The sequence below is a fragment of the Lepidochelys kempii genome, chromosome 3, assembly GCF_965140285.1.
Source record: "Lepidochelys kempii isolate rLepKem1 chromosome 3, rLepKem1.hap1, whole genome shotgun sequence".
Lineage (NCBI taxonomy): Eukaryota > Metazoa > Chordata > Testudines > Cheloniidae > Lepidochelys > Lepidochelys kempii.
This window is the reverse complement of record NC_136382.1, coordinates 150,330,091-150,356,720: the sequence shown is the minus strand read 5'-3', so window position 1 is coordinate 150,356,720 and position 26,630 is coordinate 150,330,091. Positions and strand designations below refer to the sequence as shown.

General features: G+C 53.2%; 1 protein-coding gene across 4 annotated transcripts in view; it reads left to right on the top strand.

Annotated features, from left to right (window-relative positions):
• Positions 1–5,945, top strand: part of MDGA1 (MAM domain containing glycosylphosphatidylinositol anchor 1) — a 197,179-nt gene extending 191,234 nt beyond the window's left edge. For all 4 annotated transcript variants that reach the window (XM_073338545.2, XM_073338539.2, XM_073338542.2 and 1 more), the window contains one exon: positions 487–5,945. In XM_073338545.2, the coding sequence (XP_073194646.1) occupies positions 487–578 (92 nt within the window). In that variant the 3' untranslated portion in view covers positions 579–5,945. The remainder of the gene's footprint in view (positions 1–486) is intronic.
• Positions 5,946–26,630: the final 20,685 nt, after the last annotated feature.

Genomic DNA, 26,630 nt, shown 5'->3' with positions numbered 1-26,630 from the left:
TCACCCTCAGTCATTGTTTAGGCAAGAAAGATTTAGTCTTTCATCTTCACTCAGAAATAAACCCCTCTAGCCCCATGATCATTTGTGGTCCTCTTCTCTAAGCCTCTCCAGTTTGCCAATATCTTCCTGACATGAGAGGTTTCTAAAGAGGGATCCTTCCCTGCTGGCTGTAGGATGTGCAGCCATGGCTGTACTATACTAGCCAGTTTGATGCCACGTTGCACTGGGAAAGAGGGACGTTGTTTTTTCCTTGACTTCTGCCCCTGAGCGTGAATGCTGGTGTCCTATGAGCTTAGTCCCAGCTACGGTCTCAACCGGATCCCCAAGAAGAAAAGAATGAGGGTAGGATGGCAGGTATCTAGTGTATGCTGAGCTTGCAGTTTCCTGTGGGGCCAGCTGGCACTGACATTGGTTGACTTGCTCTACAGGGTATGTCTCGTTTCCATAACCAATCTCTCTCTCTCTCTCTCTCTCTCTGGCCTGCAGCAGTCGCCCTTCCGGGGAACAGTGTCCCAACCCTGCACAGGTCTTCTCTCGGTGGGCCACTGACTTTTTTCCTTTACGTGCTGCTCAGATGATGGCAAGCAAGTGCTCCGGTCTTCTGGCCAAGACATTCCTGCTCCTTTCCTACTCAGCCACCTCTGCTCCTCTTCCTCCCCCTCCTCACTGGCACACCAAAGTGTCCATACGTTACCAAAGACTGACAAGCATGACCACGCAAAGGGATCTGCTCAGGACCTGGTGGATTCCTCAAGAAAGTCATAATGTCTAAAAATAAATAAATAAATAAAAACAGAAAATGAGAGAGAGAGAGAGAGAGAGAGGAAGGAAGGAAGGAAGAAAACAATCACACAAGAAGGAATGAAGAAAAATGGGAATGACAAAAATGTAAAGAACGAATGAAGGAGGAAACTCCCCCTCCCCGTGTTTCCTTGGGAACATTGGACAGGACTTCCTCAGGGAAGTGGGAACTTTGTTTTAAACAATATATATATATATATATATATATTAAAGCACAAATTTCTACCAGAACTGTTACCTTCTTTACTGCAGAGCCCACAGCTTAGGAGACGGTGTACCGCAGCGCTCCCCTTTTGGCTCTCTGTGTTCCACCTTTATCCTTCTGGCTCTGGCTACCGTGTACCAGCTGCAGTGCCCCTACGGTAACATCCCACCTGCCTCCATGTGGGGCAGCTCACCTCCCGAGTGCTGGTTGGCCATAGCCTCTCGCTCCATGCTGCATGTGCTTCAGTGTCTCCATCTGCATCTTCCAGACTTCCGTGTATTCAACTGTCTATGTGTGATTTGCTTTAATCCACACCGCACTCCCCCACTCTCTGTGTCCTCCCGCCCCGACTCCAACCCAAAGAAGACAACAGCGGAGTGGACCCATCATCTGGATTGTACTGAGTGGTGGAAAAACCCTGGGTCGATCCAATTGCAGGACCAGCCACCGAATGCTCCCAGGTGCTTCTCTCTCTGCATCTCTCACTTCCCACTGCTGGGTGCACAAACTCTGATGATGGAGCCGAGGCTGCAAACAAAAGCTGCAGGTGGCAGGGTGGTGACATGCGGACAGCACTTGTCAGTCAGTGGACATTGGAGTGGAGCTGCAGCAGCCTTGGGGCCAGGATCTCCTCTCAGCTTTTTTTGGTTAACTAACTTATTTCTTTCTTCATTCCATTGTTAGCCTTCCTCGCCCCCAAGCTCCTATTTCCTTTCAGACTGTGGGGAGGGGCATGGATTTGCACCCTTTACATCCCCCCACCCCAAACCACAGGCCTCTCCTAGTCTCCAACCCTTGTGCCCACTGAATGGATCTGAAATTGCAGCTGCTGCCTTGAGCTCCCAGGACTTGTGGTTCCCCAGCTGTGTTCCCTTCGCCGGAGTAACAGAGGAGCCAGGGGATGGAATGGGCACTAAAGCTCCTGGGTAACTGGGCAGAGCAGGTGGCTGGATCCCAAAGAGGGGATCGTTCTGGTTTTCACTTCTGTTGGCTGCTGGGGAAGAGGGTGCAGGTAGGGAGAAAGTTGGGATTTCTTCGTCATGGAGTTCATGCTGCCACCATGAAGGAATAAAGCCAATGTCTCAGGAGAGTTGCCTCTTGGCTCTGACCCTGTTCCAGCCAGATCCATCCTGCTCCCTACAGCAGCCATGGCTTTAGCCTGGGGATGACGTGGTGGGTAGGCATCTGCTGTACCATGTGAACTCAGGAGCAAGGTCTCCCATAGGCTAGCCAAGTAGGAGCCATGCTGACCTTGTTGTGGCTGGAAACAGCTCTAGGCCTATCTTGGTCTCATCCCTCCCTCCAAAGAATAATGTTAGCTGTACCTGTGTGGATGGCTCTCAGGGGGAGTGCATCAGTGCGTGCTGGGGAGATTCAGTGAGGTGACATGCTTTCCTCTGAGGCACACCCAGTCTGCATGTTACTCCCAGGGCACAGCAGAGGTACACTGACCTGTCTCAGGTGTAGAGTCAACAGCACACGTGTCCCCACCCCACCCTCTCTGATGACTTTATCATAAATTTAGGCTTCTCTGGACAATAGCATGTCACTAAATCAACTCAAAGTATCACCTGCCCAAAGCCTTCTGCAGTGCTTGGCTTCCCAAAATGCCTGAGGCCTGGCTTCCCCCTCACCGCCCAGTGGGGAGGCCTGTGTTCAGTGCACTACCTTACTGTCCAAGAGACCCATCCTCCAGTGCTGGATCCAACTGCTCACTCCTCAGGCCTCTAGGAGATGACATCTTGAGTCATTCTGCAGTGACCCTTGTGGCCAGCGTAGGATGTGTGCTGATGGGCTCCAAAGGGAGTCCCATCCAGTCATCCTCAGCCCAAAAAAAGGGTGTTGGGTTGAGGAGATCCTTCACAGAGGACTTCCCAAAAGATATCAAAGGGTCCAGCCACGGGGTTCCAAAACTCCATTCCCTCTATGGCTAACTGATGGTTTTCCTGCTCTCCAGGACTGAGGACTCTGCCCTCTTCATCTGCTTAGTCCCTCCATCTCCTGAGCCAAGATCTTTGTTGCAGTGAACATTTAGCAAGGGAACATGGTACCATTGCCATTGGCCAGGTATTGCAGTGGGGCCCTTGCAGAGTAACCTCTCCCCACTGCCAGCAGACCCCAGGGAATGCAACCAACCAGCCCCCAGCTTTTTAGAAAGTCTCCTTCAATTCTATGCCCTGGAATGTGGTCTCTCCAGGAAGCAGCTTTCTTTCCTCCTTATATGCTTTCCAGGGGGTCTGATCTTAATCCTTGGAGGAGAGTTGGTGCTCTCCCCAGGCAGTGCAGGGGCCTAGTGCTGTCTAATGATTTGGGTCAGCTGCAAAAGTTCCCTCTCATGTTGCAGCAGGCCTTGGAGTGGGGTGGAGTATGTTCCCTTCCAAAAGAGCTAGCCATGAGAGCCCATATTTCCTTCTCGATGTGGGGGTGGGGAGGAGGCAGGTCATGAATTTGCACCTTTTGACATTTTGGGGGGATGTGGGTGAGCTCTTGTGATAACGTTCCCCTGAAGAGGAACAGCGGGAGGCATCCTGCAGAGCTGGCAGGGGAGGTGGAGGAGAGGGATCAAGGTCTTGAGCAAGAACTATCCCTGAACAGACATAGGTGAGAATGGACTGATTCTAAAAAGGGAAACCTGTGACCCCTACGTCCCTGCTCTACTGCAGCATCTGGCCCATTCACCACACACGCAGGAATGTGCCAGAGCCACTGAGCTGACCCACCACGCTCAAGGTCACCGTCCAGTCCGTGGTATTGGAGCAGCGTAGATTTTCCTTTAGACAGCAATTGCCTTCTCCAGCCACTGGGTTCAAATGATCACTGCTTTTTGGCCAATTTGCCCTTGTATAAATCTCAGGGAGCCCCTGTTCATCCCTCCCTTCCTAGATTCCTTTCCCCTTTATGTGTGGCTTGAAAGCAGCTGGTGTTGTGTTTACCAGAGATTCATTAACCCAAGTGCCTCAGCTTGTCAGATGTATTAAGGATGAAAGGAAGGAATTCATTGCACTGTCAGCAGTGGTGAGTGTGCGGGAGCAGAGGAAGGAGCCAGTTCAGCAGCAAGGCTGCCTAAATTCAGGCGGATGGAGGCTGCACATGAGAGTGGGAACATGCTGTTATTCCTGAGAGGCCTGGCCACCTTGGCCTGGGACCTCACAAACTAAGCTGGGTTGTGTTAAATAGATGGGAGACTCCGTGGAAACTCCAGGTCCTGCAAGAAATAGTATTTTTGGTTAGGTAACCCCAGCCTCTGCACTGAGCTTTCGGAAGAGGTCTAAAACTATATTCTGTATCCCATGTCATTAAAGATCGCCTGGCACTTTACACTGATGTTAAACCCAGTGTCCTGGGCAAATTATAATCCTTACATTTCATTAGTGTCCTTCCTTCAGTTTCTGATGCAGTTTCAATGAGATACATTATCCTTCACTTCCTGACCTTCACTGTTGTTGTGTGACTCTTAAGTTCCATTCCAGAGGTGGCTGCATTTCAGATTATTACTCGCTATAGTTAGGAAACTCCTGCAGGAGAAAAGGTGCTTATATCTATGTTCGTGACTGTGTTTATTTACAGGGCAATCTTTGGTAGGTAGGTGTAGAGATGAAGTAGGGCAATTGCTATGTGGGTGTAATCCAATATATACTCAGCCCTTTTTTTTTCAGTACGTGAAACAAAATGTGCGTGCACAGGCATAGATTGCAGGTATCCGATGTCGTGAGTGATATTGTATAGTTAGGCTTGCAAGGGAAGTTTTATTTGAAACCTCTCTGCAGTTGCTCATTGCATTCTGAAAAAAATATTTTGTTTTTATTGTAATTTCCCACATTTGAGTAACAGCCCCAGTCACAGATCACCAACCTAGGATTTTCAGCTCTGCAAGCATGCATTATCACCCCTTGCAGTACAGGTGCAACTTCTTTTGCTGGTGCAGTAGTAGGCTTTTATCCTTTTATGTGGCTCAGCCACTAGAAGGCAACACAACTGGCATGTTACATTTGATCTCAGGTCATGAGCAAGTACATTGGAAAGTCTGAGGGAAAATCTTTCCAGCCACTTTGGAATGAAAGCGAGCAGGAAAAGAAATACGTCTTTTTTGCATTATTTAAAAAATTATTCAAACTTTTTTTTAACTCACAACAAGTTCAAAAACAACTGAAGTTTAAAACATTACGTTTGACACGTGTACAAATCTAACTCTGTATCATCTCTCAGTGCACCAGCTAAGAATCAGTCTTGAAAAAATGTTACCCTGGGGGAAGCAGTTTTATCGGGTTGGGGGGGCGGTGTTGGGGAAGCAGTACAATACAAATGTTTGTTCACAGGATTAGCCTGGTACATTTCATGATAGTTTTGCAAGGCTGATTGATGGCATGTATATGTATTAATAATCATGCTACAAATGGCATTTCGTTCCCAGCTGCTATTCAAGGCCACTGAAATTTTAACTTCTTAGTATACTAGGCCCTTTAGGCCCCAGCCCACTCAGAAACACTGCAAAGAGTCTTCAGTATCTGTGAGAGAGCAGGCACCCTACTTCACCTCCTAGCCTGGTCTGTTCCTAGTCCCTGCAAGCCAGCAGCACCAGGAAAGCTGCTGTATCTCTGGACTGGTGTTTTGTGCTTCTCAGCCAACAGACGGTACTGGGTTTACAATGGTGCCAGTGGTGCCATGGAGCCGGGCCCATGCTCAGAAGGGGCCCCGGCCTGCTCCGCTTGCACTGTGCCCCAAGACCCTGCCAGCCCGTTGTTCCCCTCCACACACTCTCACTTGCTCCTCTTGGCCTGCCCGCCACGGACTCCTCTCTGCCCCCTGGCCGGACTCCAGTGCACCTCCGGCTCCGGGCAGTCTCTCCTTCCCACCGCCCCTGGGACCCCACCTGTCTCCTCGGAGCTGATCCTCCTGGGACTGGTACAGAAGCCTGGCCAGTCTCGGGCAGTCGGAGGGGGAAGGAGGGGACAGTGGGGGGGGGGGGCTGGCTGGGCCCCTCCAGGCAAGTGGGTCCTGAGGGAGCCCTGGCCGGGGCAGTCCCTGGCCTGGATGATTGCGCCACTCCTGAGGGGCCAGAGCGATTCCCTGCCCCGGGACCAGCCCTGGCTGCGCTGCTGGCTCAGCCCAGCAGACACAGTCGCCTCCCAGCAGGGCTGGTGAATGTGACCAGGAGGCAGGGGGTGGGGGAGTGGGTCTCTGGGGGCTCTCAGGGGAGGGTGCTGGGAAGATGTGTGTGTTGGGGTGCTGGGCAGTTGTGATGGGGCTGTGGACAGGGGGGCACTGGGTAAGGGTGGTGTTGTGCGGGACACTGTGCATTTGTGGGAGGACCCGGGAGGGGAGCTAGACATAGCGAGTCTGGGCGGGATCTGGCCATCGGGAGTGGGGGGGGGCTGCGTGGCATGGCATGGGCCCACCCCCGACAGGAACAGGCACGCTGTCAGCACAGGGCCAGGCGGGACACTATTTACAAACCGGCAGTTGCCAGTTGCAGAGTGCCCTCGTGCTGGGCGGAGTGGGGCCGCCCCCGCCGTATCATGCCCCCGGCCAGCCCCTCGCTCCAGGGACTGATCTCCCCGCACCATGTTCCATTGCCCCTATGGGGCCGCAAATATGTTTGGCACCAGGCCCACAAAAGGTTAATCCGACCCTGCCTGTAGAGGGGATGGGCACTGGTGATTATGGACCAGGTTCTGTTCCAAGATGTCCATTTGGATGTTGCCATATAGCTAGAAAATCCCCTACTGAGCACTGAGTCTCCACTTTGAATCAGTCCCTGTTTTCAGTCATTGGCAAGGGCCAGTTGCTAGTGCCTGTTTCTCCCACGCTCCCAGCAAAGTTGAGGCAGCAAGTTGAGCCTGCACTGGTGAAGGGGGAAAGATGGCACCTCCTGCTGCTCTGAGTGACTCCCTGTGCAGAGTGGCATTGACAGGTGCCCAAAGCAGTGGCCCCAGGACCCTTTGTAGAAGGGCATGAATGGATCTGTGCCTCACCCCACTCAAAGAGGGGCTTTTGCCTTAATTATTATTTATTATTTCCTTTTCTGTAGCCCCTAGGAGCCCCAGCCATGGACCAGGACCCCATAGTGCTAGGCACTGTACAAACACAGAACAAAAAGATGGTCCCTACCCAGAAAGTTTTCAGTCTGTGTATTGGGCAAGAGACAGTGGCTGCAAACAGACAGACCAACAGGGGGAGGACGAGGAACCAGTATTGATCAGCGTGACAGGCAATGGTGTCTGCACACCTGCAGCGTAGCCACGGACACGTGTTTTGCAGGCCTCGTGGCAAAGGCGAGTTTGGAAGGAGGATACAGAGGTGGCTTTCTGGATGTTTAAAGTGCGTGGCCTGCCAAGCAGCATGAGAGGAGGCGTGCTGGCTTGTTTGAAAATGGAACAAGCCGGTGGTGGAGGCTGCCAGCATGGGCTGATCAGAGGCAAGAGTTGACGTCTCAATAGTAAATGAGAGAGGATAGGGCGGGTGGGACAGGCCATGAAGGGCCTTAAAAGTGAAAACAGGCAGCTTGCGTTTGATACGATATGGGAGGAGCAGCCAATGGAGGGATGCAAAGAGGGGTGACGTGGTCAAAGGGATGGGCTAGGGAAATGATGGGCTAAGCAGCATTCTGAATGGCTACAGGCAAGCCAGCAGTTGTCAAGGCCAGAGAGAAGAATGATGCAGTGACTGAGACACAAGGGGATGAGACACAGGGGATGAGACACAGGGGATGAGAACCTGGGTGAGAGTTTTACCTGTGTGGATAGGAAAAGCCGCATCTTAGGCTATGTCTACATTACTGCAGTAAGTCAACCTATGCTATACAACTCCAGCTCTGTCTGTAGCTCACGAAAACTTATGCTCAAATAAATGTGTTAGTCGCTAAGGTGCCACAAGTCCTCCTGTTCTTTTTGCGGATGCAGACTAACACGGCTGCTACTCTGATAGCTGGAGTCGACGTACTTAGGTCGAGTTACCCTCGGGTCCGCACCACAGGGGGTTGACGGGAGAAACTCTCCCGTCGACTTACCTTACTCTTCTTGTCGCGGGTAGAATACAGATGTTGACTGGAGATCAATCTGCAGAGAGAATCTGCAAGATTGGGACGTAGCCTGAATGTAAGAACCTGGAGAGAGGTCTGAGTTAAAGATGACGCCCACCTCACAGGCCTGAGTGACGGGCATGATGGTGGTGCTGCCTACAGCAATCAAGAAAGGAGAGATTGGGAAAGGGAACGGAGAACTGTGTTTTACGCACATTGAGCTTGAGCTGATGGCTAGACATCCATGAAGAGATGTCCAAGGGAGAGGCCAAGATTTTACCATGGACAGAAGGAGACATCTTTGGAGCAGAGGTAGATCTGGTCGTCATGAGCAGGGACCCGGCAGTCGAATTTGTGTTTGCAGATGAGATTAGCCAGAGCTGAACAAGGAGCTGAGAGTGGTGTTATTTCGATCCCCTTTGTATGCTGCAGCCCAGCCAATGAGAGACACCCATCCTTCCCCCAAACTGCAGTATCTCCATGCCACCAGTGCCAGGGACGGGACAGGCCGGTCACTGCTGGCTCTGCCCCTGGAGGCTGGGTTCTGTGGGGAGTGGTATTATAGCTCCAGGCAACTGAGATCTGTTCCTGGAAGCTTTCCCCTGCCTTTTTGGTGGCAGTGTTGAGAGGCACCAACTTCCCCAAGAAACCCAGCAGCCCTGCCCCCACTCCACATCCCTCCTTGAACCCCCTCTCCATGATTCCAATCCCTCTCTGCATCACACTGTCACTATTCTCTTCTTGGGTGCCCCCTGCATACAGCGCTCTCTGCCTCTCAGAAGCACAGAGCACGTTGCAGCTGGAAACCTGCATGTCCCAGTAGGGCTGGAGCTGCCAACCCTTGTAGTTTTACCTTTGTCCGATTGTTTTTGCCTTCGCCCTGTTCGACCTTGGACGATGCTAAATAAATGAGCAAGACATTTGCAGAGAAACAAGTCCCACAGTGCTTTGGAAATTGCATTTTAACAGGCCCCAATTTACGCTCCACCAGTAATAGCCAGGAGATGGTGGTTCACAGCAGGAAGCTGATAGCACCAATCCACTCAGCAGCCTGCGGTGAGGGCAAGGGCCTTCGACTGCCGCTGAGTCCCCCTTGAAGGACGTGCAGTGAGTCGGCTCCCAGCCGTCAGAAAGGAGATGTGCCAGAGCCAGTCCATCACTTTGTTTCTGTGCAATGGGATTCTGGGGGCTGTGAATGGCAACTCAATGCCTGGCAGTGTTGCTTTAACCCAGCAGCAGCAAAGTGTGGCCCCAAGGCCACATCTAACCTCTGGAGGTATAGGGCAGCCTTGAGCTGCCTTCATCTTTAACACGACTGGGGGTCCTGCAGAAACCCTGCTACTGTAGGCCGTGTGCTCAGGCTGCTAAGGAAGGTAGCATGTTGGGAACGGTCGTCTCCGAGGGCCGCACCTCCATTCGAGAGCAGCAGCAATCTGCTCCGTTTCGGTCTAGTTTGGTGTGGCCCCTGAGGATCCCAATACTTAGCAATGGAACCCTGGGTCGGGCTTAATTTGCAAGTGAACCCTGCTTTCACCTTTGGGTCCCTCCTAAACTAGGATGTTACATCCCTCCAGCTCTGATGGGCTGCAGCGTGGCAGGAAGTCAGAGCTCCCCAGTCCCCGCCCTTTAAGGCTGGAGGCAGCCTGAGCACGCAGGTGCCTTTTCAGCAGAGATCCTTTACAGAAAAGAAGGGAAGCCAGAGAGAGGCAGAGCAGTTTAGCCAGGCGAAGCATTGCTTGCCAGCCTTGCCGCAGGCTGTGTGGCTGAGTGAACTTGCAGCCACATACAGCATGTGTTGTGCTCTGCATTCATTTGGTGTGGGACCCCCATGTTAGGAAAGCTCTCCCTCCCACTTGCCTCCTAGCCTTGCCTTAGCCTGTGTTGGCCTGAGGGTGTCATTTAAACTACCTAATGATTGAGGATGGGGCTAGTAGCCAGGAACGCCTCCGTTCAAATCTGGACCCCTGCTGTGGCCTTGGGCAAGTCACTTAATAGCTTGATGCCTCAGTTTCCCCACTGGTAAAAGGAGGATTGTAGCTGCTCCCGTGGGTGTGCCGGAAGTAGGGAACGTTGGTAATGTGTGTTGTAATGGTGAAGCTCTAAGATTAGAGAGGTGATGGACAGTAAGGAAATCTGAACTTCCCAGCTGGCCCCCGGTAAAATGGGCTGGCCCAAATACCCAGCTCCAAACTCCACATCCTTGCAGGAGCTCTGAGCAAAGTCTGCAGCTCAGGCCTAGCTGTTAAGTGCTAAGCTGGCTGCCAATCAAACCGCAGGCCTCACTTCAGTGACTAGCAAATGGGGCCCCATGCCACCTCAGTAGTCACACTCCCTGGGGTGGCAGTGCCCAGGAGGGAGCAGGGGCTTACCTGCTGGATAAGCCACCTCACCCCCTCCTCGAGCCCCACTCAGCCGGGTAGCGAGCTGTGCAGTGTTTCCTTTGCGAGCACATGGCACCAACGCACTGCCTGTACAGACTAGGCCTCGGGGAAGGCTGTGCAACTGCAGAGGGAGTTAGAGCTGAGCTCGCAGCCACAGGCGTGCTCTCGCTAACCCTGCTTCCTTTCATGGTGGAGATTTGCTGTGTGGGGGACAGAAGAGCAAGAGTCAGGGTATGGCCGGGGCTGTTAGGAACAGAGAGCCTGGCAAACGGGGGGGGGGGGGTGGCTCTGAGGGCAGAGCTGTGAAGGCCTAGGGCTTAGCCAGTTCTGCTAGGTTTGGGCTGGCTTAGGAGCCATGTGCTCCCATGGGAGGAGGTGGAACCTCATTTCGCCATAAGCTCTAGTCATAGGATAGGGGATTTCCCCGCCAGCCCGTGTATAGCACAATCCTTCCCCTAGGATGGCTGAGACACAGCGTGGCTCATAGAAGGTAGCACAGGACAGGGAACTGGCCTGCAGCCCTTCATATCATTTGCTTTCGTTGGCTGTGGCAACTGCCTGCTCTTTAACTTAAGCAATGAGCAGAGGGCAGGGCTGCATCAGCTGGGGTTGTGTGTGTGAGAGATGTTACCCTCTCGTGGCTGGGCCTGCCGAGAAGATAGGAAACCTCCTTCTGCCACCAGGAGTTCTTTAATTGACGGAGTTGGGTTCTAGTCTGGCTCCCAGCTCTGGCTGTGATTCAGGCAGTAATTGTGGCTGCTATTTGCAGAACAGTGATGTGTTACAGCATTAGGTGCTACAAGAGGGATTTTTCCATCGGTGCCAGGAGCTTAGAGCCAGGAACTGTTGCCCTGGGGCTCAGCAAAGCTAGGGGAACAGGCCCTGAGTAGGAGCTGCAATGGGCCAGACATTAGCAGCCCTTACCTTCTGTCCCTGTCTGGACGCTGAGGGTGAGGGGTGCCTTCTGTGCTCTCAAAGGAAAAGATGAATGTCTAGTCAGGCCAACCAACCAGGTCTCAAAGCAGCCGTGAACAGACCGTCTGCCACTTTCCCGTCCTGCGTCTCAAACACGGCTCACCTTGATCAGTTCTGGCTGGTTTTCTCTTGGGCACCCAGGCAGTGTCGTACCTGGGTGCAGGTATTGCCGTTGCCTCTGCGGGACGGGTAAAGGGATGGAAGAGTTGTTGACAGCATGCTAGGGCATCAGGGTTGGGAACTGACGGACAGCTGCTGCTAACACTGCACTGGGGAGGGACTGCAAGCAGGGGATTGAAAGGATGCATCCAAAGGCAGCATTGTCAGCAACTGTTCCAGGCCCCTGTGCTAATTTACCAGGCAAGACTGCGGCTGGGGGCACTTAATACATTGCATGACTGGGCCCTAGGGTAGGGAACCAGTCACAGAAAGCTGCCCTACCAACACTGAGACATAGAGCAGTGGCAGGAAACCACTGTAGTGCCATTTCTGTTTCATAAATACTGAGCAACACTGAGACCCCCCTGCAGCACTCACTAAACCAGGCAATGCTGCAGCGTATTCTCCTCAGACTGTGCACACATTTTAGTGGGAGAGCAAGATCAGTTTCTGTATCTTTTAAACGCCACAAACACTGGCGAGCTGTCATATTGTAAATCTTCTGCATACACCACCGAGGCGGAAATGATCAGAAAGGCAGAGATTTTCCCTTGGGCCGTTCAGCTGCTGGAGTTAGAAGGACTTTCAAGCTGGGGAAATGTTCATACAGCAGGGAGTCCCGAAACCTTCTCATGCATTTTTCTGATTGTCCTTATGGATACTTTGTTTGTTACTGAGCGGAGTAGTAGGAATCTCCAAACATTCACCAGGGATAATCCTGCCTCCTGTCCCCCCAAACCTGGATGTTTTTTCTTACACCTCCTAGGTGTATCCTTATAGGTGGAACCGTAGCAACACTGATACTAAGGTTGCCTAGCAGAAATGTTTTCAATTAGATTAGCTTTTGACCTACATTCCCTGCTCTTAGAACCCCGGGGTTTGCGAAACCAAGCTAGAGCTCTCCCCAGTACGTACTCACACTCTCTGATGCCATTTGCAGTGCAGGCCAGAAATGCGGCAGGAATGTGGCCTTTTTGTATTGTGAGTCCCAACTACACCCTTGCGCTGTAGCAGAAGCAGCCAAAATGGAAAATCCTTAGACAACATTAATCACCTGCTTTTGGATCTGAGAAATGTCTCCACTCAGGTCAGGAAGATCAGCCCTGTGGGGTTAGTTTTGTTTTTCCAGTCAGAACCTTGCCTATTTACCAAAGCAGGGTGCATCAGAGAGCTGTCACCCCAACAAGCGATTGTCCCATGGGGAACTGGCTGCCGCGGGGGTATGTTCCAACCAGCATTCCACATTCCCTCCTCCCGAATTTGTGTCACCACCCATTTCATTTCCAGTCCGGAGAGATTGGGGAAAACTTCCCTGCTGCGTCCCACAAAGGGGATCACACCAAAATCCTGTCCTCGACTGCAGGAGTGATGGACAGAATCAGCTCAGGCCAAACTGTGAGCCACTTCAGTGGGATTTGGAGCAGGGAGACCCTGCCGCCCCCACCCTTCTGCTTCTAGGTCATCACAGCCAGTAGAAAGAACACGTTGACCTGACCAAAGCATTAGAAACCCATGACGATGCCACAAACAGACTCTGTGTATTTGGGGGTTTGTGTGGGCACTGGGGAGGTTCTCTGATGTCTGTTGTTTTTCCCATTGGTATCCTGGGTGGAGCCCGGGAAAACGGCCCCGTTTTCCGCCATTTGTCTCATAGCCACATCAGCCCATGCTCCTACTCTGTTCCTCGTCGGGTGGCCTGTCGCCAGCACCTACCGCAACATCAAAGGTCACAATTCTAAAAGCACAAACTACAAAGGGACCGAAGGAGGAACCTTTGAAACAGGGTGAGATGTTTTATAAACAATCCCCCGCCCTTCTTCCCCTCCATGTAACCGATAGATTCTCAGCGTGGATTGGTTCATTCAAATAAAGCTGCAGTATTCAAATGACCGTGCACGTGTGTCAGTCTGTGCTGGGTGTGCATGGAGCTTAATACCTCCAGACACGTGGGAGCACTTGGGCCTGGGAACACAAAGGGGTGGTTAGCTCCAGGGCCACACTGCAATGTGTGAGGGTGTTGCTAATGAGGGTGTTGCTAATGCTTAGCTCTTGGGAATGCACTCAAAGGGTTGGGGGTGCTGCTATTGGGGGATTGCTTAGATCTGAGTCACCCCATTGAAATGTTGGGGGGGGGAGCTCACATCATTGACACTTTTGTAACACAGGGTGCTGACAAGATTTCTTTTCCAAAGCCCCAGCTGCCCAGCCAGAGGCTGTGCGGTTGCTGCTGTTGCTAAGCAGTAGCAGGTCTCTTTCTTTCTCGCACACAGACCTCGCCCACCAAGGACTGGGCAGCAGCTCGAAAACAATTCTAGTCTGTGAAACAAGCATGGGGCTGTCTGACTTTATAGCAGCGCTATCCCCAGCAGGGATGTTCCGCCAAGGGACCAGGTCACATATGCACTGGGCCTTGTTCTACCTGTGTATGGACATCCCCATGGCCCAAGCACCCAAGAGGGATTCTCAGGGGGAGACGACTGTTCCCTACCCAGGGAAAAGTCCTGTCTCTGTGTGCATTGCTTTATTAGGGCACTGTGGGTAGAGCGCCACTCTGCCACCCAAGAGACCTGGGCTTGATGCTTGTGCTCAGATTCTCATGCCCTGGGCTAGCGGGAGCTGGATGCACTGGCCTGGGACTTAGTAGATGAAAAAGCCATAGCTGCTAACTGCAAGGTGCCCACCCACAAGACTAATGGCAAACAGTAGGGGCAGCTCTGCTGCAACTGGGGACAAGCAGACTATTTAAGCAATAGCCATGCTGACTACCTTTGTATTATTAATGCATTAACTCAATGCCAGCTAGGAGTTTCATAGAATAGCCGGATTGGAAGGGACCTCAGGAGGTCATCTAGTCCAACCCCCTGCTCAAAGTACACACTACAGCTACTTGGAATTTGATAGTTCTGGCACCGATGGAACTCAGACCCTCCTGCTTCAAAAGCACAGCCCCACTAGCACGTGTGCCATAGGAAAATCCTCATTAGTCTTATCAGTACAGGACACATGATATGCAATTGAGCAGTTCTAATTCCAGCCAGCAGAGGGCAGCAGGGTGTGTGTGCACATGCACACACAGACACATGCTATCTATTTACATCTTTAGAGGTGGAGCCGGTCACGCTGCCTAGAGTTAAGGTTATCTAACACTTTCCATTTTTAGGCCCTGTTTTCAGTTGGTTATAACTTTACTAAATGTTAATTACGCAGGCTGAACTTTCTTACATGGGGTGTCTGCTTCAGGCAGGTGGATTTTCTTTTTTTTTTTAAGTTTCAACTCAAACAGTTCAGCTGTTTCTGAGACTGAGGCTAGGAGGGAAAAAAACACATTGTTTTGTCCAGTTTAAAAATTCTTACAGCTGCTTAGTTGAGAAGCTCTAGTCCCTCCATGCTCTGGCACAGGGAGTTGAAATCTTTAATGTCATGATCACACACTATTTTTTCCCCAGTGGACCACTTCTGCCTCATTCAGCACACAGGCTGGACCTGCTCTGGGGATGACTCAGGGGTGGGTAATGAAGGAAACGGTTGTAGGTAGGACCCCTGCCTCCTTCACTGCAGAAGTTGGAAGGTGCGTAGTGAATGAGGCAGGGAATTGCAGGAAGAGAAAGGATGGTGAAGACAGCTGAATGCTGCCCTAGAGAACTGGATTCTCTCTCTACATCTGCCACAGTTACTGGTGAAGTCACTTGAACCAAACTTTTCACAGGTGGCCACTAGTTGTTTGCTCCTCATTTTCGAGGCATACAATTTGAGACACCTGGAACTCAATTTGCAGAAGTGCTGAGCACTCCCACCTGCAACTGAAGTCAGTGGGAGCTGTGCTTTGACCAGCTAAAGTGCAATGTAATGCTAAGAAGTCTGAAACAGTATGTCCAATGTGTCTCATGTTGGGAGTCTCACATTGATGGTTTTTGACCTTAATCTCGCTGGGCTGCAGGTCTGCGTGTGTAACATGGAGGTAATACTAATAATATCACTTCCCCCAAGCAGCTGCTGTGATGTTAATTTCATTAAAGTTTGTGAACAGTATGAATGCACCAGAGAAGTGTCCATGATGATATTACTAAGTGTTTATTCCAGGCAGGGATTGGATAGTGTATGTAAATAAGGCCTCAGGCCAGACGTTGAACGATGAGGATAAAAAGAAATATTGACTAACTAGACATTAATTGAGTAGCATCCATGCTGTGCACTGAATGAGAATGGAGCGGTCCAGTATTAAAAACAGTAGGTGATCATGTAATTAAAGATTGTATCATAATGCATATGCATGCAGGGGCTGCTTTAAGATAGGAAGGTGGTCTGGCCAAACTTTCGAGTGCTTGATTTTGCCACTTTACGTAGCTTCTTTTGGCTGCAAGGCAAAGCTCCAGTGTCATAGATGCACAGAGCACTTCACAGTAGGTAAAATGAGCTCTGGCCCCAAAGGAATGGTGGCTGAGGCCATTTCCACAGGTGCTCGGCCCCTTTCTGCAAAGCCAAGCCCAGCCCTGCAACCCCAGCTCCCTGAATCAGAGGAGCAACTGCCATTCTTATTTGTAAGCAGCATGGCATGTGCCTCTTTTACGTCAGGTGTCCCTCACACTCCCTGAATCTCTTCCACAGTAAAGAGGGCCCCCACTGGCATTGGAGAGGGTTTCAGACAATGGCTGTCACACCAGCACCCAGGTGGGGTGTTTCGAGAGGACTCGTGCCTTCTGGGACGTGAAACGCAGGCGGCTGCAGCGGGAGGCAAGCTGTCAGACAAACCAATTATAGATATTAAGCGGCATGGCCAGCAAAGAACAGGCCTGGCTCTGCAGAGCATGCAAGTGCCACAGGATGGGCACAGATTTTACAATGCTGCTACCCTGCTCAGTCAGCCTCACTGGGGCTCCGTGTGCCTCAGCCCGTCTCTCCCCGGCCCCTACGTAGGTGGAAGAAAAGTTGGGGGAGGTGTGTGGGAGGGAGGGTGAGGGGTGTGGAATTCACCAGAGAAAATATCTCCAGCTGCTTCAAGCAAATCACTGCTAGATGCTGGCGGGGAAGGTATGGCATGTGCCTCATCTCTCACCCCTAGGGTTACCAGGTGTCCAGTTTTCAACCAGCACACCAAAAGGGACCCTAGCGACACCGGTCAGCACTGCTGACCAAGCCGTTAAAATTCCAGTTGGCGCTGGGCTGGCAGGCTCCCGACCGGGCACTGTATGGCTCCAGCTAGCATTTCCCTCCAGCTCCTAGGCATAGGGGCAGCCACAGGGGCTCTGAGCACTGCTCCTGCCCTGAGCACTGGCTCTGCAGCTCCCATTGGCTGTGAAGCACGTCCAATGAGAGCTGCGGGGCCAGCACCTGCAGACAGGAGCAGCTGCAGAGCCTCCTGGCTGCGCTTCTGCCTAAGAGCCAGAGTGACATGCCTGCCACTTCCTGGGAGCTGCCTGAGGTAAGCGCTGCCCAGACCATGCACCCCAAAACCCCTCCTGCACCCCAAACCTCTGCTCCAGCCCAGTGAAAATTAACAAGTGAGAGAGGGTGGGGGGAGAGCAAGCAATGGCAGGAGGGGGGAATGGTGAAAGCAGGGGTGGGGCCTCAGAAAAGGGACAGGGCAGAGGGCAGGGCAAGGGTGTTTGGTTTTCTGCCATTAGAAAATTGGCAACCCTACTCACCCCCTTCAGATGCCCCGCCTTCCTCGGGTGGTGCATTGGACTAGAGGGGTGGGGACTCAGCACAGGAGTAAAAACCAGGACACCTGGGTGCTCTACTCCAGACTCTGCCACCAATTCACTGCACACCCTTGAGGGCAAGTCCCTGCCCCTCCCTGTGCCTCAGCTGTAACATGGGGATAATGCACGGGGCGGGAGGTGGGGGGGGAGGCTGCATCAGCTACTCTTACTGCCTTGAAGCTGGAACATACAAGAGAAATACTGATTCTCTGCCTGGCTGGCAGGACCAGGCAGCAGCATCCCCCACACAGCAGCTAGACTTGGGCGTGTGCGTATGGGGCCTGCAAGCTGCCACAACAGAGACGCAGGTCAGGACACTGGTGGTGCAATGACAACTTCTCTACTTGGGAGTTTCCCCAGGCAAAACCTGTAGGTCTCAGACAGGAGTCACCATCGGCTGCTGTCATACAATGGGGCCACGCTAGGCTTGTGGGTAGGTGACGACCGTGGGACCAGGAAGGGGAGAGAAAGCAAGACGCCAGCAGGGCCAGGGAGGAGCACGTGTAACCCATGGGCAAGCGTACATTACAGAGGATATGAGCTGTGACAGCCAACAGCCAGGGAGGACTGGCTCCTGAGCTCACGCTAGAGCAGCTCTTACTTTTTTGGTCATCGGGTCCCTAGTTCAGTCCCCGGTGTGAGGGCAAGAGGGTGGTGATCACACAGTCCCTGTGTGGAACAAACAGGGAGAGTGAAGAGCGCTCAGCCTCGCGACAAACAGATTCTTGCCTAACCTTATTTGCCCTTGGGAAGCTCGACAAAAGGCTCACCCAACCTCCTTCACATGTGTGGGGCTGAACTGCAGAACCCCTGCTCCAGATACACCCTCACTGAAGCCATGTGCCCAAAGGATCAGGGCACAGAAACTTAAGGAAGGTTCCTGTGTCCCACTCCAGGGCGCTGATCCCAGCCAAGAGCAGCAACATCTCATCTGGTTGCAAGTGAGGCGTGGCAAGCGCGACAATCTGGGCTGGGCTGTGGGACACCAGTGCACAACTGCGGTGAGGGGGAATGGAGTGGTCTCTGTCTGCACACTGTGTCCTCAGGCATGTGCAGCATGTGGTTAGGGAAATTCCTGGCAGGGATTGAAGATACTTTTGTGCTGGCCAGGTGCAGGCTTGTGCTCCCTGTCCCTGCTCCAGGGGAAATTGCTGCCAGAGAGGACTTGGCTCCTTGCACTGACAATGATCTATTAGGCCTCATCCGTGAGCACATGCCTGTGTGCAGTAATATCCTGCACAGGGCAATGCCAATGCCAATTCCAATCAGAGCGAGAAATTCACGCATCCTGGGTACACCCCGATGAGGTGAGCTGCTATTTCTCACACAGCCGCTGGTAATAGTTACGTTACCTCTGCAGCTCAACAGCTAAAACTGGCAGGTGGGCCGGGGGGAAGCATTAGCAAAAGCAAAAGCATCTGGCAATCCAGCATCTTAGAGTACTGGCAAGTTCAAAGGCTCCCACAGCGCTTCCTAGACTGATATGCAAATCCCTCAGTCCACCACTGCAATGCAGCCAATTCTGGGGTGAAGTAAGTGGTAGATAATTTGAAGGGGGCATAGCGATCCCACGTAACAGTTTAGGACAGGAAGTAAAACAGACTATTGTATCAAACTGGAGCTTTGGGATGCATTTAGCAATGCATTGTAATTTACCCAGGGCTAACTCCTTGATTCTTACAAAAGTCACCATGGAATCATTACTGATGAACCACCCACAGCTTTGGCTAGTCAAGGTTTAGTTGTTGCAAGCCATGGGGCTTCAACCACTTTCCTTGGGAGTGGATCCTAATGCAGCTCATGGTTTCCTTTGCTTGGTTTCATCCCATTCATCTTGGCCTACGCCAGCCCCTGCCTCGCCCTTCTTGGTGTTCATCCTTTTCAAAGACTCTCACAAGATCATCCCGCATCCTTATAGTCACTGGTTTGCCACACAACAGAGCCTCTCTCTGCAGAACAATGCAGCTGCATCCCTGAGCTCCTGCCGCATACCCAGCCCTGGAGAGCTAGAAGGGGCACGTAGCGCCATGAGTGCAACACTCCAGCGGTAGGAGGTGTTTTGCCTTGCTCTCGGGCGCTGGTTTCAGACTCCCAGCTGCAGCAGTCTGTTCCACCTGTCCCCAGGCTTCCAGACGTTCCTTCCTCAGCTCAGCTCGCCATGCTGTTTTCCAGCAAAGTTCCCCTTCGGAGCCTTGTGCAATGACTGCAGGGGAGCAGCAGTGCAGCCCAGATCGCGCCATGGCGGGAGCCGAACCTCTAGGAAGGGACGTTGGGCCAATCTGGCAGCAAGCCCCAAAACACTTTTCCTAGGGAAGGGAGAGGCAAGCATGTGGGCAGCAGGGGCTAAGGCACCTGGTCTGTTGATTGCAGGACAGACGCCAGGTCCAATAGAACCAGCCAGCCAGGAGACCAAAATTATGGCTCCACCTTTCTTCCGTCTCACATAGTCACTATCCTACACTTACACAGGTGCCTACGGATTATCAGAAAATGACCAGCACCTCCTAAAACAGAGGGAGTTGGCTTAGTCCCCTTAATGTCTGAAAGGAGAACTGCCGGCCCTAGCCACACATGCCACGCTGCTCCATCTCCGTCCTTTCACCCACAGCCTCTGAATTTTGGGATGCAAAAGACACTAGCTTCTTAGGTGGCCATATCCATCTGTCACCCTCCCTCCTCCCCACCCCCCCAGGTCTGTTCTCTGCAGCCACACCTCTCCCTGCCTCTCTAGAGCTATGGCTGCCTTTGAAGAGAATAAAAAGGAGGAGGGAAACCATTCTCTCTGGCCTATTTTCAGTCAGGCACTACAACTAACAGATGCAGCACCGTCTGTCAGGAAAAGCAGCTGGCAAACTACAGTTCCCCTAGGTTAGCTCCATCCTAAGGGGTGTGCACTGTTGTAACTGATTGGATCCAAAAGCTCTTCCTCAGTGCTGGGCCCAAAAGGGTTAAATTGCAATCTCAAGATGAACAGGAATAAGTCACCATGAGCAGGACCCTAGCCTGCAGACAGGGGAGCAACGGAACGCGAGAGCTGCCCGAGTTCATGCCGGAAATCCAGTTCAAGTTCTTCGCCTGCTGGGTGCACAGGCTGCCCTCAAAGCCCAGGTGCAGAGCGTGAATCCCTTGCCAGCTGTTGCCTTTTGTGCTAGCATCCCCTGGCTGAGAGCACTCCGCTGCCGCATGCGTTACAGCAGGGGTCATTAGCACCAATGGTCGGTACCGATGGGGTGGTACTGGGTGTGGTTCCCCTACCATGGCCTAAGGTCATTCCAGAGGCCCCAGGAAATATCAGACCAGCCATTACCCCCGTACAAGCGAGGAAAGAAGAGGCCAGAGTGCAGCTCTGCAGTGCCGGCTGTCTGCCTCAGAGGCCTGCACTCCCAGGCAAGGAGTCCCGTTTACCTCCTTGCAGTGTAGGTTCACTGCCCTGCGCAAGTGGCAGGAGGGCTCTGCTTTGCTCTGGCCTATCCCTCATGCTGCGAGCCACCTCCCACAGAGGGAGAGAGTCTTCACACCGCGAGCACTTACCTCAGAACACAGTGAACTACCGCGCCCTGCCCTGCCACCCGGGGCGCCATGGGGGGCCAGAGGGAGAGAGCAGCAGCCAGGTCCTCTCGGTCAGAGGCAGGCTTGACGCGACAGCAAGCAAACCAAAACAGCTGGCCTCTGTCTGCGTGGAGTTCCCCAGGACTCTCGTCCAGCCCCTAGCCAGCGGCGTTTCACAGAGACACTGGCGTGTGATCGGAAAGGGCTGCACAGGAGGCTCTAGCAGCCAGAATTGGGAAGGGATTGCCCCGTTTTTAGCCTCCGCATATTCAGATCCTCTGGGCTGCACTCTTAATATCCATCTTTTCTTTGTTCTGCCAGTGAAAACTGCCTCTTGCTTTCAGGAACAACAACAAACACAAACTCAAAAAAAAGCCTGAAAAGAGCAATTCCTATTATCAGCACTCCCCGGCTCTGCCAAAACCTCAATCCTGACTCACAGACCCACCCCTGCTATTCCAGTGCCACACACACAGCTCTGCCCATGCCCCTCACCCCTGACCTTCAGCGCCCCAGCTATCCCAGCCCTGGGCTCCCCACACCCAGCTCTGCCAGTGCCCCTCACCCCTGACCAGCACCCACCCTGCTATCCCAGCCCTGGGCTCCCCACACCCAGCTCTGCCAGTGCCCCGCACCCCTGACCTGCAGCCCCCCCGCTATCCCAGCCCTGGGCTCCCCACACCCAGCTCTGCCAGTGCCCCGCACCCCTGACCTGCAGCCCCCCCCTGCTATCCCAGCCCTGGGCTCCCCACACCCAGCTCTGCCAGTGCCCCGCACCCCTGACCTGCAGCCCCCACCCCCGCTATCCCAGCCCTGGGCTCCCCACACCCAGCTCTGCCAGTGCCCCACACCCCTGACCTGCAGCCCCCCCCCGCTATCCCAGCCCTGGGCTCCCCACACCCAGCTCTGCCAGTGCCCCGCACCCCTGACCTGCAGCCCCCCTGCTATTCCAGTTCCACCCCAACTCCACAAGTTCTGCTAAATGTCCCTCATTCTTCAGCAAGATCACTCAGCTAGCAATTCACACCCGGGCCGTGAGGAAATCAAAGAGCCTGAAACCATTTGGTCCCTTTTTTCGAAGGAGCTGACAGCAAAGGCATAAAAATGAAAGATTCTTAAAATAACATGCAGCACGGAGAAGTCATGCAACTCCAGTGCCCACCACCTCTCCCTCCCGACGTTCCTAGATGCCTGCACCAGCCTCATCAGCCTTCTTCATGACTGTCTCTGTGATTTATGGTGTTAATAACCAAGCCTGAATCCAGCTGCACCCCTGGGGCTCAGAGCCAGCCACTCAAATGCATCACGTTGCGTGCTCCAGTGCAGCACAGAACATCACTTCAGAATGACTCCGTCATTACTCGTCTGCCCAGGAGGGCTCTCTGGACATACTGTCCCTCTTGCTGGGCTTGGAAGATGGATCTTCCATGTCCTTCCTTGGTGAGAGTGGGATTCTGCATCTTTCCTGGGGGCACCCATCATACCCCAAAGATGGGCCCATGAGACGCCAGCCACACCCTCCCCTCCATCCTCCCCTAGGCGATCTCAGGGGTCCAGAAGAAGGCCTGCTGCCTCTTATGGTCAGTCACAGACCCTCCTTACAGACACTGGGCAAGTACACTGTGTGTATGGGCAAGGAGAAGTGGGGAGCAGCTGAGGGGACCCAGGACCACCAGGCTCAGCTTGGGTTTGGGGGTTAATTTGACTACTGGGCCATCTGACTAGGTGACCCTTTGCTGTCAGAAGGGCCTTTAGGATGAGAAGAGTGTGGAGGCCAGGCAGATGTGGTCAGGAGGGGGTTTCAGGGGACCAGTGTGGAAGAAGTGAATGCGAGGAACAGCCAGTCTCATGGCTTGGGTGGACATGAGGTGGGAGGCTAACTGTGCAAGGCCCTGAAGCTGGAAGTGGAAGGTGCCTGGTTAGTCTAAGCCAATGAGGCCTTGCCCAGACTGCAACTTCTAGTGGCGTTTGGAACTGCTTCGTGGCCTGGCTGACTGTACACATGGCTTCTCATCACAAACCACCATGTATTTCTGGGTTGGCAACAGGTCCACGTCCCTCACCAGCGGCCCAGGCTGGTGCATGGCTGGCAGGGTGTAAGGTTCCATACATGCCCAGGCTGCCCCCAACACCATGCTCAGCAGGAAACATCCTATCACCAGCCCAAGCTCCCCAGGACCTTTTCCCAATAATGCAGGAAGGGCGCTTGGAAGGGAGGATTTTGTCAACAGTCTCCGTGCTCCTGTTCCCCCTCCCCCCACCCTCCGCTCCAGCATGCCCCTAAGCCCCAGCTGGCTCCCCACCCCCCTCGTGCCTGTTCCTCAGGCTTAGCCCCTCTGCTCCCATCTACACTGTGAAGCAAGTCACTTAGAAGCTGCAGCAAGGGGGTGACGGGCTCCAATTAGTCTCTGAAGAGCCCAGCTGCTGCTTTCCGAGCTCTGCTCCTCAGCACAGAGGCAGAGCACTTTGCATGTTTGCCAGCAAGCAGGGAAATGAGACTGTCACCAGCTCCGCACTAAGCGGCTCCCTTTGCTGTCCGTGATATGCCAGCCACTACCACGCTGCAGTCCCAGGGCCCCAGCTCAGCCCCACTGCCACTTGATGTCCTGGCCCTAAGCAAGTCTCACCTTGTGCTGCCAGGAGCCCAAAGGCAGACTGCAGGCCTTTGCTGAGCCCAGCGGTGGAGCATAGGGACGCTGGGACAATTTGTATAGTGGGGTGCTGAAAGCCATTGAACCAAACTGTGAACCCTGTATAGAATGGAAACCACTTCAAGACAGGGGGTACTGAAGCCCACCCAGTACCCCTAGTTCCAGCACCCATGGGGGAGTGGGGAGGAAAGGAAACAGAGGGGAATGGGGAAGTCCCACATCTGTCCAGTCCCTGAGGAACAGGAGCCCATGAGCTGTTCAATTGCGGGCATTTGCTTTGCTTTTAATGCCCTTTAATAACTTCAGCAAGGAATCAAGCCCTTGGGAAGGAATCCCAGTGCCCATAAAGGTGGCATCAATGGGGTTAATGGTATGTGTGGGCAGGTTCCCCTCCTCCCATCCCCATGGGGTCTGATGGAAGCAAGAATTATGTCTGGTCTGAAAGTGGGCCCGACTTTGAGCACTGCAGCTCCCATTGACCTCAGCTGGACTTCTGGATCCTCAGTACTTTGCCAATGAGACTTGTTCCTGCGCTGGGAGGTGCTGGGCCCCGCCTGTCAGTGACTGCCAGGGCATCTTGGTGGAGGAAGCAGAAGCCTGGAACTGCCTCTCTATGCTGCCAAACAAGGGTTCAAAAGTGGAGGTGAAGCAGGGACCTGCCTAGTGCTGAGAGGGGACAACACCCCACCTACCTTGTCACAACGTCACTGGGCCTGCTGAGCCCAGGCACCTTCAGGGGTGGAGCTTGAACAATGGCTAGATGTGTCGTCTCCTGCCTGCCTGGCAATCAGTGCACACTCCCCAGCCCCGCAGAGCAAGTGTTCCACGGACACAGCCCAGGCCACGTGCACAAGTACCAATTTAGACGTGCCTGCAAGAGCAATGGGCAAGCCTCCAAAGGTTGGGGTCTGAGTCCAGCTGAGAGCAGCACCCCAAGATGCACCTGCCCTCCCTGCCGCCATGAAGCTGGAACCGCTCCCGCTCAGACCCGCCCCGTGTCGTTCCCCGAGGGCCCTCCCCTCTCAGCTGGGCCTTGCTCCCGGGCACCGTTTGGGCATTCCCTCTTCAGGAGGACCCAGGCTGGCACTTGTGGAGTGAGCATGAGCCAGGCGAGTGAGCCAGCAAACAAGCCAGCAGGCTGTAAGCAGTTAACAGCTTGAGTCAGTAACAGCATCAGCGGCGCTTTCATGATGAATGAGCCCTGCCCCGTGGAAATGTCAGTGTCTGAACAGCATGTGATCTCATTCTCCTTTGCCTCTGATCCGAACACAGCAGCCGCCTACCCTTGCTGAGCTGCGGTGACGGGGGCAGCCCCAGCCTGCCGTCCCTCCCCGCATCGCCCCAGGGTAGCGAGAAGATGCCCAGGCATTCCTGCAGAGGTGCTGGAAGATTTCATTAACACAGCCTACCCGCTTCAGCCCTGCTAGTTAATGAGACAGGGGCTCCCGCTCCCCTGCCGGAGAGGGGGAAAGTCTAAGGATGAAGGATGGTTTAGTTGAGGATTCAACCTTGTTATCTAATTCAAAACGCGTGCAAATGAGATAATTACGGTGAAATACTGATTCACAGCAACATGCCCCATGACTGCCAAAGCAATAACTCCCAGCTCAGTCGCAACAGCTGCCCCAGCTCCTCCCCCAGCCAGAGGTGCAGCTTCATTCTTTTAGCACGGATGAAAGGTGCTGGATGGACAGCCCTGGAGATGGAGCCACGCTGAACAGGTACAGCCTAGGCAGGGGCAGAGCAAGCTTCCCGCCCAGCAGCGTTTCCTCTCCCACGCCCTGGTTTGCCTCCAAACCCTCTCCTAAAGGCAACACCTCTGGGTGCTCAGATGTCATGCTCAGGGCTCACAGCTGGGAGCAAGACAGAGGAAGAGGGCAGACGAGAGATGGTCTTGTTGAGGCACTGGACTAGGACCCAGAAGATCTGTGTTCAATTCGCCACTCTGCCACGGACTTGCTCTGTGGCCTGGGGGAAGTCATGAATTAGGTGCTGTCTACTTAGGGCCTGCTCCCACTGAAATATAAGTCTCTTCTGCCGCACTTCTCCAGCCGTACAATAGGGATAATATTCCTCACCAGTGTGTTGTGGGGACAACGCCATTAATCAACATCTGGGAGGTGCCCAGATGCTCTGGTGATGGGAGCCATGTAAGTACCTAGAGGAGCGTTCAGTCTCCAGGACCCTTCAGTCCTGACCAACGACAGGACTGCCAACACGAACATGTCCAGTTAAGTCCTGATCTTCAAAGGCTCCTAACTTCCATGGAAATCAATGAAAATCAGGAGTCTAAATACCGCCGAGGACCTGGGCATTAGTGCACAATGAGATGGGTTATGATAGCAATAGGGATATTGGACTGAGGCCCACACAACGCATTTCACACTGGTCATTGAACAGCCATCAGACTGGAGTGGTCACCACCAGTCTGGGTCAGATGTGAACCTGTGACCCATTGACAACTGGCCAGGCCAGTCCCCCTGGAGCACCAGTGTAAAGGAAATAGAGTTTGCCATGTTCTCCCACGGCCCTGCCCCCTCAGGCAGGAGCATGGCTGTACAGTTCAGACTCCAGTCCCCTGGCCTTGGACTGGCTAGCACTGGAGGAGGGAAACCAGGCACCCGCTTTTCCGTGGCAGATTGATTGATAGTGATTTGTGCCTGAAAGGACTTCTCAGATCCCTGTTAAGCTTGACAGAGTGCTCTTAAAGGGCTCCCGCCCTATGGGCCCCTCACGAGAGGGTTTGGAATAGTGGCACCAAAGACATTGCTCTGTTTAATGGCTTGTGAGTTTCACACAGAGAAGAGGTTAGGACATTTGTGAATATATGTCACAGCTCCAAGTTTGAGCACTCATGGGATATATACAGCATCGAAAGCGCTACCAACCACCATGAATAGGTGCATGCCCTATTTATACAGCATATGATTTACCAAGATATAAGATGACAGATCCCCTGCCCCAGAGAACTTACAATCCAAAGGAACCTGTCTTGTAAGGTGCTAAACACCCTTCACCTTCCAGGACAGTGATGCAGTCAGGAAGTTGATGCTGTATAAGGAGAGGAGGGAAGGCTGTTCCCAGAACTGGGAGTCAGGAGATCTGGGATTTAGTCTGAGCTCTGTCACTTAACCTCAGTTTCTCCATCTGTAAAATGGATGGCCATTATACTTCCCTACCTCCCCGGGGGTG